Source organism: Carassius auratus, chromosome 9 (genome assembly GCF_003368295.1).
Source record: "Carassius auratus strain Wakin chromosome 9, ASM336829v1, whole genome shotgun sequence".
Classification (NCBI taxonomy): domain Eukaryota; kingdom Metazoa; phylum Chordata; class Actinopteri; order Cypriniformes; family Cyprinidae; genus Carassius; species Carassius auratus.
Window position 1 is genome coordinate 36,471,673 of NC_039251.1, and position 16,467 is coordinate 36,488,139.

At 35.4% G+C, this 16,467-nt stretch overlaps 1 protein-coding gene across 2 annotated transcripts in view; it reads left to right on the forward strand.

Moving 5' to 3' along the window:
• The first annotated feature begins 5,754 nt into the window (after positions 1 to 5,754).
• The window catches only part of LOC113109162 (kalirin-like), a 200,650-nt gene continuing 189,937 nt past the window's right edge, over positions 5,755 to 16,467 (forward strand). For both annotated transcript variants that reach the window (XM_026272756.1, XM_026272757.1), the window contains exon 1: positions 5,755 to 6,165. In XM_026272756.1, the coding sequence (XP_026128541.1) occupies positions 6,099 to 6,165 (67 nt within the window). In that variant the 5' untranslated portion in view covers positions 5,755 to 6,098. The remainder of the gene's footprint in view (positions 6,166 to 16,467) is intronic.

Consider the following 16,467-nt stretch of genomic DNA (forward strand, 5'->3'; position numbering starts at 1 on the left):
TGGTCGCAGGGTTATAGCAGAAGGGGGAGGACTGAACACTGCACACACTAAAAATGAGATGTGTGCCTTGCTGCTTTTCTGTTTTTCTTTAAAGCCAGAGGAATGTGAATGTAGTACATGATTTGCATTGGCTATGCAATATTTATACCCAAGGCTTCCTTTGGATATCTGTATGAAGCAGTGTTTAGGTAACACTTTAGTTTAGGGACCAGTTCTCACTTTAACTAGTTGCTTATTAGCATGCATATTGCCTATTTATTAGTACTTATAAAGTTCAAACAGCATTAATGTCTTATTCTGCATGACCATATTCTATATATTAACTCTACCCTATACCTAAACTAAACAACTATTTGCTAACTAAAAAAAAAAAAAAAAAAAAAAAAAAAAAAAACAGAGAATAGTTGAATTGGACATTAAACTAAAGTGTGACCAGTATTTATTACAGCATTTATATTTATTATATAACAGTGTAATATATAATGTGTCTAATTCTGTCAAAAACACTGTACTGTATATTTGAAAGTTTAGGGTCACTAAGAGTTTTATTTTTAAAAGAAAAAAAAAATATTCAGCTTAGATGCATTTGATTGATTCAAAGTGACAGTATAAAGATTTTTTTTTTTTTTTTTTTTTATGTTCTTTTGAACTTGCTATTCATCAAAGAACCCTAAAAACAAGTGTCAGGGATTTCACACACAAAAAAAAAGAAAAACAACAAAAACAAAAAAATTCAAGCAGCAAAACACATTTTTAACACTGAAAATAATTCTAAAGGCTGTCAACAAAGCATAAAGCCTTTGGCAGAGCACCAGGCTATAGATTAATGTGTGACATGTGGAATAGCCATCTTGTGTATGTCTCCGTGTGGTTGGGTTCGTATGGATTTTGACTGAATACAAAAAAAGTCTCCTACCTGAGGGATCTTTGTTAACACTGACTAATGAGAGGACAGAAAGACTTGTGCAAGAACCAGAAGTGACTGTGTGTCATGCAAAATAAGAACTCTCTGAATGACGGCTTCAATATATCAGTGTACAAACTGATAAAACAGTTAAAGGATTAGTTCCTACAAAAATGATGAGATTGCACTTACTGTACATCCACAAGCATCACACTTACATTCATAAACCCACTGCTGATGTTCAGATCTACAGAGATCTTGAGAATCTTTACTGAGGAAACTATTGCGCCACCTGGAGGATTTCAAGAAATACTGGCATTCAAACAAAGAGCACCATCAAAGAATGTGAGTTCACCAAATGTAGTCTCTTTTGAAAGCGTGTAGTTTACATTATTTGGGTGTTTATTGTAAACATAGGCGTGTGGAGGCTCTTATCTGCAAATGTGTTCCAGTAAGAGGAGGCTCCCCAGCATGGGCTGCACTTCCAGGGACACAAAGCGTCCACAGGAAACAGAAATAAACACTCTCTGGGAGAACTGCCCTGGACCCTAAACAAAACATCTGCCTGGAAGAGAGAGAAAAACTGATGGACTGATAGAGGATTATACGGCGATTCTGTACATTTAAAGAGATAGTACACTCAAAAATGAGGATGAGTATATAATGGCAGAAGTGTAGTTATGGCTTTAGTATTTATATAAACGTTCATATGCTGAATTATTTAAAGACCCTTTGTTTTTTTTAACACTGTTTACATGTGACTCTAGTGTTTGTAATATGTCTAAAGACAAACAGTGTGTTAATTCTTCAGATAACGTAATTGTTAAACTGTTTAAAATGGAACTGAATAAGGCACAGGTGACAATAAACAGTAAACCAACGAGGGAACCAAGAAAAGCTTTGACTTGTCGTTCCTATTTTGGGACTTCAGCGAACTGGGACTTCTTTCTTGTATCTTCAGGATCCACGGTTCAGATTTAATTGTCTTCCTGTTGGCTCTGGCTGTGGTTAGTGCTTTGATTCTCATTTATCTACTTATCACTGCAGTTCCCACAGAGATTTCCAGCCTGAGTCAGCAGTGCTTCCAGGTTTGATTACTTCTGATAACAGACACGGTAACTTGCTGATTTTGCATTCATACAGTAAAATAAAGTGATACAGTAGTCAAAAAGTTACAAGATCTGTCATTATACACACACTGATGTTGGTGTTTTTTTACACAGTTCTTTGCTTATAACACAAATTAATAGTGACCTTTTTTGTCAAAAAGTATTAAATACAAAGCTTGAAACAAGTGGAAGAGTAATGTGAAGCTGCGCCTTCTAAAAAACAAAAAAGGACACTTTAGCATACTTTTAAAAATAGTAATTATTGGAGAATAAGTTGTTTTTGATAATTGAACTACATAATCATTGCAAATTTTAAATAACTAGTTAAAATAACTAGCTGAAACTTTTCCATCTCTTTACTTTTGTATGTAATTTTGCAAATACTTCTATTATATTTGAAACTCGTATCATGAAACATGCTACAACAAGTGTGCTGCTGAATGTGCTGACAAGCATTTAGAGTCAATTAAAATACACTAAAGTGTATTTAATACAGTAAAACGACCAAGTGTAAACACTAAGTGTATTTGATCTTTTGAAACTATTTAAATACATTTGTAATTATGAATTAGCTATTCAGTATATTTAAAATATATTAACTTAGGATTTATTTTTTTGAAAAGCATGCCGTAGTTAACATTATAATGAATGTTGCTCATATCACAGATGTCCAGTATGCTAGTCAACACATCAAAATAAGTGTACTTCAAAGCATGACAAAAGATTGTTAAATTATAATTATTTAAATTGTGATTAAACATGCACTCTCTTTCAATAAGTGCCCCTTCAATTAATATTATATTAATGCAGTTTTCTTAAGTTTGCTTTTAAGAATTCATTCCCTCTGTACAGTATACATTCAATACCGTTAAAGGCACTCGAGTACAAAAATGAAACAAAACTCAAATCTTGTAGCAGTGTAACATGATCGACAGAAATAAACCTGGCCACATATTTTACAATATAGGATATTCCTCAACTATTTCTTCCCTTGCGCTGTATTTTTTAACAGCTTTGTTCTCCAAAGCCACTTACAGTACATGCATTCAAGGTTCACGTTTGATCAGTTCATTCTCTGGGAATCGAATCGAAATTACAACACTATTAAATAAAGAGGGTAAGACTGCTGTGATGGACATGATGAGAAACAACTGTATCAAGGGGAGAATGAGAGAAAGAATGAACAGAGGTTTGTGATGAAACACTTCTCTGAGTATCTCACCCAATAACAGTAAACTCACCCGGGGAGCCATTCCTCAACACCTGACCATAAACATGTCATTGCTTCTGTTCGGCATGGCTCATCTCTCACAACGAACAGATGCGGGTCAGCACTCGCTTTAACCTTCCCGAATACTGGAGTTTATGGTGTGAAAACTGTGCTGAAGAAAACCTTTTATACGCACTAGAGAGTTCGATTCGCTTTCTCAGAAGTCCACCTGCTTCAAGAAATAGCTTCGGTTTAAAAAACATAATGCAAATCATTCAGATACTATCGTTTTATTTGAATGCTGCAGTATTTTGTCAGAGATTTCAGCTAGATAGAGTCTTGTATGTGACGTGGTGTATAATTCTGGCATTTATATAGCTAAACCATCTGCTGAATGTTTGAGTTACAGAGGCCTGTTGGGTGGCTGAAGGAAGCTGGTATTGTGCCCGCTTAGAGTCAGCTAGCAACAGATCTCCTGGCACACGCGCACACACACACACACACACACACTCTAGAATACACTGCCAAAAGTGTCCATGGTAACAGGAAGAGCTGGAAGCAAAATGACGAGACGTTTGTTGAGTAATCACATCGGGTTCCCATTTTGGTCCTGATCAAAAACAGGATACATTTTATATATATTTAAACACTTTGTATATAATTATTGTAAAACCATTATGTATGTATGTATGTATGTATGTATTTATCTGTCATGAAAAAATATATATATAATGATTTGCAAGAGAAATTTATAAGACATCCACGTGAAATTACTAGTATTGATCTGAAATGTAATTTTTATTTATTTATTTTTTTTGTATAAGATTTACTCAACTTTAAATACAAAAGTGGTTATATCACAATAAAAAAAAAAAAAATTGCAGAATCCTAATCATAGGTAAAATCATAAATGAAAAAAACTAAATGAATTAAGAAGAAACGAAGTAAACAAGGGTTTATTTCTTTCTTTTAGTACAGTTCAAACTGGCATTAACTGGAATAAGGGTATTTTTTTTTTTTTCAAAACTGAGATTTATACATCATCTGAATAAATATGCTTTTCACTGATGTATATTTAGGATACAACTATTTGAAAATCTGGAATCTGAAAATCACCTTTAAAGTTGTCTAAATGAAGTCCTAGCAATGCATATTACTACATTTACAAAATATCTTCATGGAACATGATCTTTACTTCATATCCTAATGATTTTTGGCATAAAGGAACAATCAATAATTTTGACCTATTCACTGTATTTATGGCTATTGCTACAAAAATACCTGTAAAACTCATGACTGCTTTTGTGCTCCAGGGACACATGTAGTTTTTACCTAGTCTTTGTACCTAGCTTTATATCGTTCTAGTTAATGATTTGATGCTTGGAGACATTTACAAATAAGGTGCACAGTGTTTCTGAACCACCCAAAACAATTGATTTCAACTGTGATGTTTAGTATCAGTCGCCAGGGGGCAGTAAATCATCAGAATCTCCCCTCTACAGAGACCCCACAACCAGTTGGTTTGAAATGTTCTCAGAAACAAACAATTTCCAACACTAAATAATAAAACCGTTATTTTAAAATGCATTTACGAAATGCATTTTATATATCAATTCTAAAGAACGAAACAAACAAAATCTATTCAAAACAAATTGAACTGTTTCCCCATTATCAGCTACTATAGCTTACGAAGTAATATATTAAATCTATTTACTGAGATAAATGTGCTCAAATGCACACGTGCTTCCTATTTATTATGAAAATACATGTTCTCAGCATTAATAGAACATTCATCAATAGCCTGAAGATTGCTTGAGTGAAGGGGGCGTGATACAGAGGGAGGGTGCACACACACACACACACACACACACGTTTCCCTTCTGCTCTCCATTGTTGGAAAACTAGCCTACACTCCACAGCCGCAAACACAGTCTCTGGCGCTCCGGGGGGCCATCTGAGCGAGAATGCTTATGTTTCTAAAATATCTCATTAACTTTTGAAAGAAAATATTTATAAGAGAGGAAAAGAGTGACCAACAAGCCCTTGCTTCACATTATTCAGGATTCATGACATCATTCGCTTTGACGGTCAGGATCGCGCTCTGTCCCGTCTGACACACTCAGACCGCGCGCCGCTTTGTGTGGAGCTGATCCGACTCGTTTCCGCGAATCGGTTCTTTTGAACAGTTCATTTAAATGTAGAGATTCAATGTAGAGATTCAAAAAATAATAACAATCATCATCATCATTATAGGTAATTTACGTCACACCCGACCCGTAGCATTTAACATTTGGAAATCTTTAATATATGCAATGCAATTATTTATTGTGTTTTAGCCTGCTGTTTTAGCCTTAATTCATCTACAGCATTTTTAAAAAAAAATGCGTTTTATAGTTCACACTAATCGAGATTACCATTAAGTCCTGTTTAATTTACTCTTCTTTGCAAATTTAAAATAGCACTGAGATACGTTGTTTCTTAACTCTACTCACTTACTCTGCGCCCCATTAATCAACACATCCGAAAACTCGAGCAATGAGGATCATGTTCAGCAGCTCTTGACTCAGTCAGCGTCGGACAGGACCGAAACAACAGTTCGGTGCTTTTGAGAACCGCTCCGACCGGATCAGACCAATTCGCTAAAGAAGCGATCAGTCCGATTGAAGAACCAGTTCAAAAGAACCGACTCACAAGAATCCTAAAGAGCGATCGGAGGAGGAGAGGCGCATCTGGAGACAATAGAAGGCGATGCGGAGCTGCGCTTTGTCGCTCTGATCGAGGGCTGTGCCGTCAAAACACAGACATATAGAGATGATGGAGCGCTGAATCTGGATATATCCCCCGTTATCTTGAACTGTGAGATCTAAGAGAAAAGATGAATTCTGCTGAAGCGGCGGAGGACGGACCCAATGATTCAGACACGGATGCCTTCTTCAAAACAGGTAGATGAGAGGAGAGATGGAGAGACCGTGAGCTCTTGTTTTATTTATCATCCCTTCTTCATGATGGTTAACTCCCAGTTACCTTCGCAATGTCGGCTATTCCTCTTGGATTTACCAAGTGCTCATTGTTTTTATTTTCATAGATATTTAGTCATATTTTATTACATTTATTGTTAATTATTCCATTTGTATTTCGTTTATTTGGCGCTTTTTTGGCTGTAGCTGTGTTTGTGGAGAACACTAAATTGAAACCTCATTGAGAATTAGATAGACCTTTAATGAACTCAAAATGAGGTTGAAGAAAAAGACTAAATTGAAACTAATGGTATAAATCATGGTTTGAGGATTCTGAGCTTTACTGTTGTCCTGTTGGGATTGACAGCTCCATTGCTCTGAAAGCCCAGCCCAGCCCATATCTCCTGAACAGCACTGACAGATAACTTCTCATGCATTATTTCTCAGGATTGTGTTTATCAGTTTGTATTCTGTAGTAGGCGACATAGCTGGTTCGTTGCCATATATTAAGTCTGTCTAAGTGTCAAATCACTGTCACTTTTGTGTATTTAACTGGGCTTCATGCTGGGCTCATGGGACAGTGATTGGGAAGGCGCTAATAACAAAAACACCTGTGTTTAATTGGTGTCATTTATCTAAAAGCTCATTGCTTGTGAGTGTTGAAAGTGCCACAGAGTTGTTGCTGGGATGCGTGCTTTACCCCAGTTTAAGAGAGGCTTTTATAGCTAAATTGCTTAAAAATCAGTCTCTTCTATGAGCTCTTGGTCTTTTAAAGATTAGTCAATGAAGTCAGGAGTTTACAGATTTTAGGTCTGGCGATTCTGTAATTGTTGCCACATGCCTATTTGTAACAAGCAAATTCCCGGTAATGTGTATTTCAGTCATTTATGTTGCTCTTATTGTCTTTGCAATGTGAACATAAATATTTATAATGTGTATGCTGAGTTGAGTGCAGTTGTCATATATTAGCAATGATGTCACAACAGTCCTTGACGTACGGGGTCAGAATAGAGGCAAGAGCTTGTATCGTGTGCAGTGTTTCTGGAGTTTACAGAGAGGAAATGGCTGGGAGAAATGCTAATGTTAAAGTAAGTGGTCCAGGCTGTAAGACCCCTGCTGAGGAGTGATGCATAAACCCTGCAGCTTTACACAGCGGGCTATAGGTCAGGATTCTGGTACACTACAATCACTCTCTCTCTCTCTTACACACACACACACACACAAGCAGAAAACACATCTACACACACTGCATAACACAAATCACAAACTTTTTTCCATTTGTTACCTCATCTACACAACTGTGCTGCATGCCTTCTGAATGTGAGCTTGGTTCAAGGTGAGGTTCTTTGGAGGAAGTGTGTGAAGTAGCTCAGTTTTAGAGCTGAAGGTCATATCTTCAAGAACAGGCTGATAAATAACAAAGAGTTTCAGAGAAAACCCGCAAACTACAGAAAGAATAATAGTTGGAACCCACGGACGTTGGGAGTGTGGAAATGTTGAGAGATTGAAACAGATTTGTTCATAATCTGAAGGTTCCCTTTCATGGTTTTGCAGAGCTTGCTGCCATAATAAAGCGCTGCCAGGGTGTTGTTTTGTGGTTGATAGTGTGTTCAAGGTGACCACAACAAAGTCTCTATAATATTCCATCCCTAATTCATGGGAAAACATAGCTATTTTATGAGGCACCAAAGTTGTAAGAATTTGTGCAATGTGAATCGTACGAAAAACATAAGGCATGAGGGTCCACCCCTAAAAATAACCACGACTGGGGTGTAAACTAGCCACCAATTCACCAAAATGTAAAATAGTTACAAATTGCCATGAGATGTGTTGGATATTCTGGCGTCCCTCCATCAATGTTAGTGGGATTATTATTTCATCTGCTTTGTATGTAAAACCAATCACAAAGTAATAGCAAACTTCCTCGACTAGCTGCACGATTTAAATATCGCTCATGTCTGTTGCACAATGGTTCAGATTCACAATTATTTTTTTAACAAAATGAGATTTAAGACAAATTAGAGATTAAATGTATCATTTTATTATTGCTTGGACAAACTACTGCATGTTTCTTTGTGAAATTGAAATATAACGCTATAATAATATACTAATATAGCACTTGCTTATCATTGCTCTTTTGTTGGTTTTGATTGCTTCTTTTGTCCTCATTTGTAAGTCGCTTTGGATAAAAGTGTCTACTAAATATCAAAATGTAAATAAAATGTAAATATAAATAACAAATTTGAATTTTAAAACAAGCCCCAAGTCAAATAAATAAGTAACACATATGAATTAAATATCTTCATATAAACAAAATAAGTTTTTTTTTTTCTGTGCTCTTTCTATTTAAAATTAAAAGCAACCACTGCATTTTATTCATGATCCAAACAAAGATGCTGTATGATGCAACAAGAGCAGTTTTTAATCTAAATTAGATTAAAATTTCAGTTTTGTGAAACCACAGTATACAAAAAAATTAAAAAAAAAAAATGTACATATATATTACCGCTGTAAACAAAGCAGCGCTGCACTTATGAACTTTAATATGCTTTATACAGAGGCAAGAGGAAAATAAAAAATACCATCTAAACTTTTCTAAAGACAGTAAGTTCCCCTCAGACATACATTCGTATAAACTCCTACACCTGACTGAATTGTGATTGTTTGGCATCTCAACCGATTTTTACATCATTTATTTATCGATTTACAACTCCTCCGGGGTTAACTGTTACATCTCTAGTTCCATAGCAATATAAAATAGGCTTTTTCTCACCTAGAGCAAGTAAAGAACAAAGCAGGCTATTTTTAAGCCTGATCATAAAGACATCGTTGAGTTGCGTAGAGCATTGGTTTTGAGATCTCCAGTACCAATGATCAGCAGATGTTTGGAGGTCTTGGTGAGGTTTCAAAGAGCAGAGGGTTTTTTACTGTGGTTTTACCCAGTGGAGGGGAGGACATCTGCCTGCAGAACACAGCCTATGGATATACAGATACATCCTGGCAGCCCGTGCCCCTGGGGCCAACAAAAAGACAGGAGGATATAATGGAGGAAGAGAGGACCGAGTGAATGGGACCTTAAATCCTCCCCCTTCTTGCCACATCCAGTTGTAGTGGGTGTTTGCCCTCCTAAAGAAAAGACGTTACGTGGCTGAGTGAACAGTAATCCATTCACAAGCACCACATTCAGCGATCTGAAGAGGGTTTTATACCTTCAGCAACATGTATTCAGTATTTCTGGTTAGATTAACCTCTATACAAGCACAGGATTATGTGCCCTTGTGAAAAATAAGCACACTTTTAAACAGAGTTTTTATCATGGAAATAAATTTAAAAGAATATACTTTATATTGGAATATATTACAACCAAATGAACATTCTATTTTGTGGTACTGATTTAAATTGGTTGCTATTCTTGGTATGAAGAGGTTAGCTGCTGAGAAATTAGAGAACGACCTCTCTCCTCTCAACTGTGTTGATTGTCATGTTTAGACCCCTCCTTTATCATTCTTCCTGTTATGAGCATGTACTTCCTTCTGAAGTCCTCTTTAGCACTGCTTATTAAGTGACTGTGTGAAACTGCCTCACAACATCAGATGAGGCGAATCATGCACTGATGAAAGGATTTTCGTTGTGAAGCTTTGTGTCCCCTCTAAAGCGTTTATTAATTAATTACATAATCAATCACCTGATTAATACATTGGTTGGAGGTAGGCCAGGCTTTAAGGGCCATGAAGAAGATTATTTAATAATCCAGTCCAGAAGTGCTGCATTGTTTTTGACAGGGTTTAATGATGGCTTTGTTCAGCAGGCAAAAATTTATTGGCGTTTCCAACTCACATACTTTTTGCTGTATGTGGTTTGGAATCCAATTAAAAAATAGATTTCTGGATTTTTGGAAGTAAACAGATGGTCCAAACTGTAACATCATAGTTAAAGTACATTAGTGCCTCATTTCATTCTTTTACACTCACATGTAGCTTTGACTGTGTAATGAATTGAGATTGAGTTCATATAAGCATGCATGCATGTTTAAATACAGATGCTTATGTTGCCTGATGTGCCTCTCTAGTTTATATCACATCTCTTGACATTGTACTGACGCTTATGTCATAACTAAGGCAACTGGTTATTGACTATATCTGAACAAATGATCTGATTTCATCAGTGCAGACAGTCAAAACTTGATTTGTGGTGAGACCTTTGATAACCTTCTGCAACAAATGACAACCCATTCTCACTCCAAAGGCGTCAAAAACCGAAGCATGGTCAAGCGCCCCTAGCGTCACTTTTATGACGCCAAATGTGCCTCTCGGCGTCGACTATCGAAGCACTACGACCTTCATTGCTTTCAGTGGGAAACTTTTGGCGTCAGAATTCGACACGAGGACATGAGATGTTTATCGCTATGAAATCACGTTCAAGAAGTCTCATTCAGCATACATCGCGCGATACTTGCTATCAGTTCCACAGTTTGGGTGAGTAGTCGTATATACGCTCTTTTAATGCCTTTTATCAAATGTATTCTGTCTTCTTTATTAATCAGATTAGTGCCATATGTTTAATCGCTGTATTATATCGGTCATCCGCGGCTGTCTTTGAGTTTCATTGCGTTTAAATAAATGAACACAGCTGCTAATTAGTGTGATTAAACTCTATCTGTCACGTGACGTGCCATAGACCTTCGATCCGTTTTATATTATTATTAATTTCAGGATCAATGATGTAAGTTGTATTTGTAGTAAAATCATGGTAATCACGACACAATAGTAATAAATGAAATGTGAAGTTAAAACAGTAAATGGGACATTAGTAACTGTAACTGTAGTTTTACTTTGATATATTAATAATCAATACAACAATACAATAATCACCAAACCAGCTATGTTTGTATCACTGTAATGTTAGTGTTTTTATGTGCTTTTATATGACAGATATCACAGTAATCATGTGTTCTGTACCATGCTTTTAATACCTTTTAATGTGAAATGTGAAAAATCAAATTAAAAATAAATAATAAAACATGTATTTTTCCATCTTGCAGTTCATTCATATCAGTTTATATATATATATATATATATATATATATATATATATATATATATATATATATATATATATATTTTGCTCACAGATCATTATTAACATTCTGTATATAATTCAATTTTATTTTCTCTCCCCTTTTTTATTATTTATATTTTTAGCTGAAAAGACGTAAAGGCAGTCAGCCCAGTGGTGTTTCTGGAGAGGGATTCCTTCAGAAATGGAGAAGACAGAAAGCTGCGGAGGCAGATATTTGCAGCAGTAAGTCTGTGATAGTTTGTCTCTTTTATCAAAAATTCCTGCTGTTATAATTTGTACAGCATTTGTTGTTTCTTAAACTGTTGCACTGTCCAAATACCCACACTTGCCATCTTTTCACTTGACCACTTGATTACTTATTTGAAGTCTTTCCTGTATTTGGCCTAGTGTTCGAGTGAGCATGATGACCACGAGTGTGTGTGTCGAACTTTTCATGACCTGATGACTGTGTTTCCCAATCCTGATCCTGGAGAACCCCAGCACTGCACGGTTTTGGTGTCTCTCTTATCTGCCTTGGAGTCTTCACTGATGAGCTGATGAGTTGAATCAGGTGTGTTTGATCAGGGAGACATCTCAAATGTGCAGTGTTGGGGTTCTCCAGGACCAGGATTGGGAGCCACTGCCTTATGGGACACTTATGTGTTTAAAGAGATTTTTAATATCTAATTATCAATATTTCACATACTGTACTAAACACATCACAGTCTTAATAATCCAGTTTAACACTTGTATGATATTGTACAAGCCCCAGGACGGTCTCATCTGACACTATCAAAAGAATTCATATGACTATAGCTTGTTATTAATTACTTGCTTTCAATAATGGATTCATTTAACATTTAATTTTACAGCATCTTTACAGAGGCTGCTTTTATGGTCTAAACAAAACACAGTGTAATGTATAAGTTGAATGTAATGTAATATTTCTGTTTTACAGGATTGTTTGAGGATAACGCTGTAGCTCCATCATACACAAGGACTCACCTCGTTAACTCTTTATCCCCCACACACACAGATATGGTCCCTGGATCAGTGATTAGACTTTGCAGTGGTTTGATTTTTGCAGAAGATGTAACTTTGTTTTATTTATAAGCTCATAATGAATACATTACAGAACCAGTGATGAAAACAATAGTTAAAAATAGTATTTTTCGTATTGATAAAGCATTTTGTTCTCTTTTTCAAGCTTCATACAGTGAACTTTTTAGACTTTAATTAAGAGTTTTAGTAAAGGAGATATTCATACACAGTCATCCCCTAGCTCCAGTCATGAAGTGAATTCATGATGTTATTGTCAAAGCTAGCAGGTGTTTGTTTTCCTGAACACTTTCTCTGTCTTCCATTGTTCAGACAATCAGTGTTTATTTGATGCTGTGCTGATTGAGTTTTATAGATGATATTGCACACTTGACATGCATGTCTTCATGGTGTTTTTTGTGAGTTTGAAACATTTACATTGTGTTGTATAACATTTTGGTCAATTTAATTTTTTTAATAAAATTGATCTTTTTCCAGTGTTCTCTGAAAGACATACTGTATTTACTGTTTTGTTTTTTAATAAAAGCATTTTCATTTGCATACTGAAAATAGTTAATGTTTACAACATAACTGCCTTTTTATTCTTTATGGTGGCAAAAACGAGCTTGGTGACAGAGGATGCAGTGTAGTAATTTGGGCATGTTGTCTTTAAATGAGTTTGACATATCAATAAATAATGGAAGATCCTTACAAAAATATGCATGTTTATTATGCTTTATGTATTTATTTGTTCATTCATTCATTCATTAATTTATAATTTCTGTTTTTATTCCTAGGGTTCAAATGGTAGAGAATGGTAAATCACAGAAACACAAATGTGAACAATTTTAACTTTAAAACACAATGTAATATACAATGTAAATTTTAGAAGCACGTCATTTGATTAGTAAATATATTTGTCTTTGGTCAAAAAAAAAATATACAAATCTTAAAAATGTGTCTTATATTTAATGAGAGGAATCTATCTGTTGGATACAACTGCGACTGCTGGGCATGTGCACATCAATATTGCCCAATTTTTGTCAAGCTGAACAACGGAGGAAGGTGAAGACGTTAATAAAACAGAATCTAATAAGTAGCAAGCTTAATCTATTGTTAACCGAATCTATCCCTTCAGCCGAAAAACGAAAGACATCTGTCATACATGGATAAGGAAGTGTGACGCTGCTGCTCAGCTTAGATGTCATTGGCTATGACTTTTCAGGACAGTATGTGGTTGGACTATCTTTTAACCCATATTAAACAGCGCATCATGTTAAAAAGTATGTTTTGCTGCTATCATCACATTAGTAATATATTAAGTCAACAATGAAGTGTTGCTATCTTGAGAAAAATGACATCTTTAGCGAGATCCTAATCCTAACCCTAAGCATAACTTCAATGAACTACAAAAACAGCCCCCTAGTGTTGCCTTTCTATAGACAGAACGACGGAGGCTTGTGGGTAATGTAGTTTAAAACTTTTTATTAACGAAACTAAATAAATTATTTATTTTAAGGTAAACTGGATATCTAAATATGTTTATTGTGCAAACCTCTATGATATATTTGAGAGGCAGGCTGAAATGTGGTATTTTACAGTGAGCAATATTTAAAATGCTTTTATGCCAGCTTTCCACTTATTTCTGAAAACTGAGCTCAACATTATTTTATCAGCATAGCATAAGTAATAATCCTGCCCATTTTCTCTTTGATATGTTAATTGGACTCTGATTTACAGCCATTTGAAATGTACAGTTTTGGGCTCTTCCGGGGGGTGCTACTGGGCCCCTGGGGGTAGCAGGGCAGTAAAACCTACATATATGTATTCTCCTCATCATGAACAACAAACTGAGCTGAGTCACATTTATATCTGACAGTTTTCACAGTCCTCTGTTTTCTATTCTATTCATCATGGCTATTATACCTTTTGACAGGACATTGTGAGGCCATCTGATGAAACATGGAAAAATTATAAAGAAATGATTTAATAATGAAAATAATAGATTATTTCTTTGATTTTTGAAGTAAATGGCAAGAAATATAATGGATGAACCTGCAACAACTTGCCATTATCTATTCCCCACTGTAAAGCAGTAATCAAGGACAATGTATACACATTGTGATACTTCACTATTACACAAGGACAAATTCATGCAGTGCTAAGAATATTAATTTATATATATATATATATATATATATATATATATATATATATATTAGCATTATATATAACTAATTAGCCGAAATCAGTGTAAAAATGTCCTCCTCACCCCCGTATCTTGCTCCTCAGGTGCTGGACATCAGTAATGTGCGTGCTCTTGGTTTTAATGCAGTACAAGATCCACGTTGATCATTCCTGCTACATTCTCAGTTATCCGTCAAGTGCTTGTAACAATAAAGCCCATGGCACCATCTTGTAATGCAGAATAATTAATCTTGTAACTCCCTGTATTTCACAAAAAATGTGCATATTTGTTACTAAAATATAAAAAAATTACTTTCTGGTGTACTGATGTCCCAGATGTTATTAATCCGATCAAAAATGTTCATGTCTTAAATAAAAAAATAATCCCAATAATTAATATGTCGTTTTTCCAAGTCTAAAATAAACACATATGAGCCTATCTAGTAAAATTATGTATTTACCAAGAATCTTCAGAACACAATATTCACCATTTTCATTTTATTGAAGCATAGACTATAAAGTTGATAAAGTAGCATCAAGACAAATAAGATTCAATGAAAATAATTATCATCAAAGATACATTAACCTCATATATAAATCAGTTCACACAGATGAGTGATGAAATGTCCTTAAAAGTCACACAGTCCCATCCAGTCAACTGTGATACAGATCATGTGATACATATAAGACATGTGATACTGTTTCAGAAAATAATGATTCCCATCATCACATCTAAACTGGTTTCATCTCCCCATCGTGATCTTCTTCTCTCGTGTCTGGAAACAGTTTGTGGTTGATGTCCAGCACTGATGAGGTGTAGCTTGTTCTCAGCCAGATGATCTCTCAGTCCTAAGATCCCAGACCTGGTCAAAGTGAAACAAACAATGCAGAAGAAGTTGTTTAATGGACAGAGAGCGCAGCTTATGTTCTGTGTGGTTTTAGCAGGGTGAGTAACTATGACCCTTGTAGTACTGTACACTTACCATTCTTCAAGCTGTTTTAAGATCTTTTGAGAAGCTTTTCTCTGAAGACAATTTACCACATCCTCTTCTTTCACTCCTTTCAAGAGCATCACTTGGTCAAAACCCCTCATTTGGCTGATAAGATCATCTGTACAAATAAAAATACTGCAATAAATATGTCATTCTGCAAGAATTAAGAAAAAGTTACAGAAGCAAAGGTCTTGCTCATGAGACATTAGCATGTGTAGTTCTCAGAGACTCTAGAATTCATCTGTTGTTGCAGTAAATGTGTTTTTTTCCTCTAGAATCTTTCTCCAAAGTTCCTGACTTCTCTCACAAATGTGTTTTAGTCTGTGCAGTGTAATGCCTGGCTTCAAACCAATCAACTATCAATTCACAATTAATAACATAACATTTACAAAACAATGAAATAATGTCAATTGGTGTTTATATCAACTAAACCAATTTCATGACACTTGTCTGCTAATAAAACAGGTGGTGTGTTTTTAAAAACATAATATTAAAAATGTCCAGTCACACTTTGCTAACATGCTGTAATTGTAATAGTAATCAAGGCTGACATGACCAGTTCTGTGAGAGATCATCATAAAATGTTGTATAACATTGCTTCAACACACACATACCAGAGGACTTCTGTTTGTTTGAGCTCAAGATGGCCATCTTCATTCCTCATCCTGAGCAAATCATATCCTTGGTCTTCCTTCTCTTCTGTGAAACAAGATAATCTCTACTTACTCTCTGTGCAATTAATATTGCTCATTAAACATAATTAAGTTAATTTAAAGTAAGATTCAGACCAGAGCATTTTTGGAGTAAACAAATGTACCTGGGAAGAGCTGATCATGGCAAGATTCGCTGAGACTCAGTAATAGCTCTTTTAGGTTTTAGGAAGGTTTGTGAGGGTTGGCTCTTAAAATAGCTGTTGAGCTCGATATTTTAGACCTGAAAAAGAAGAACAGCATTATCTGGAAAAAATCCTGTAAGACAGAAGGAAGGACATATTATTAATTACGTGCAGCTT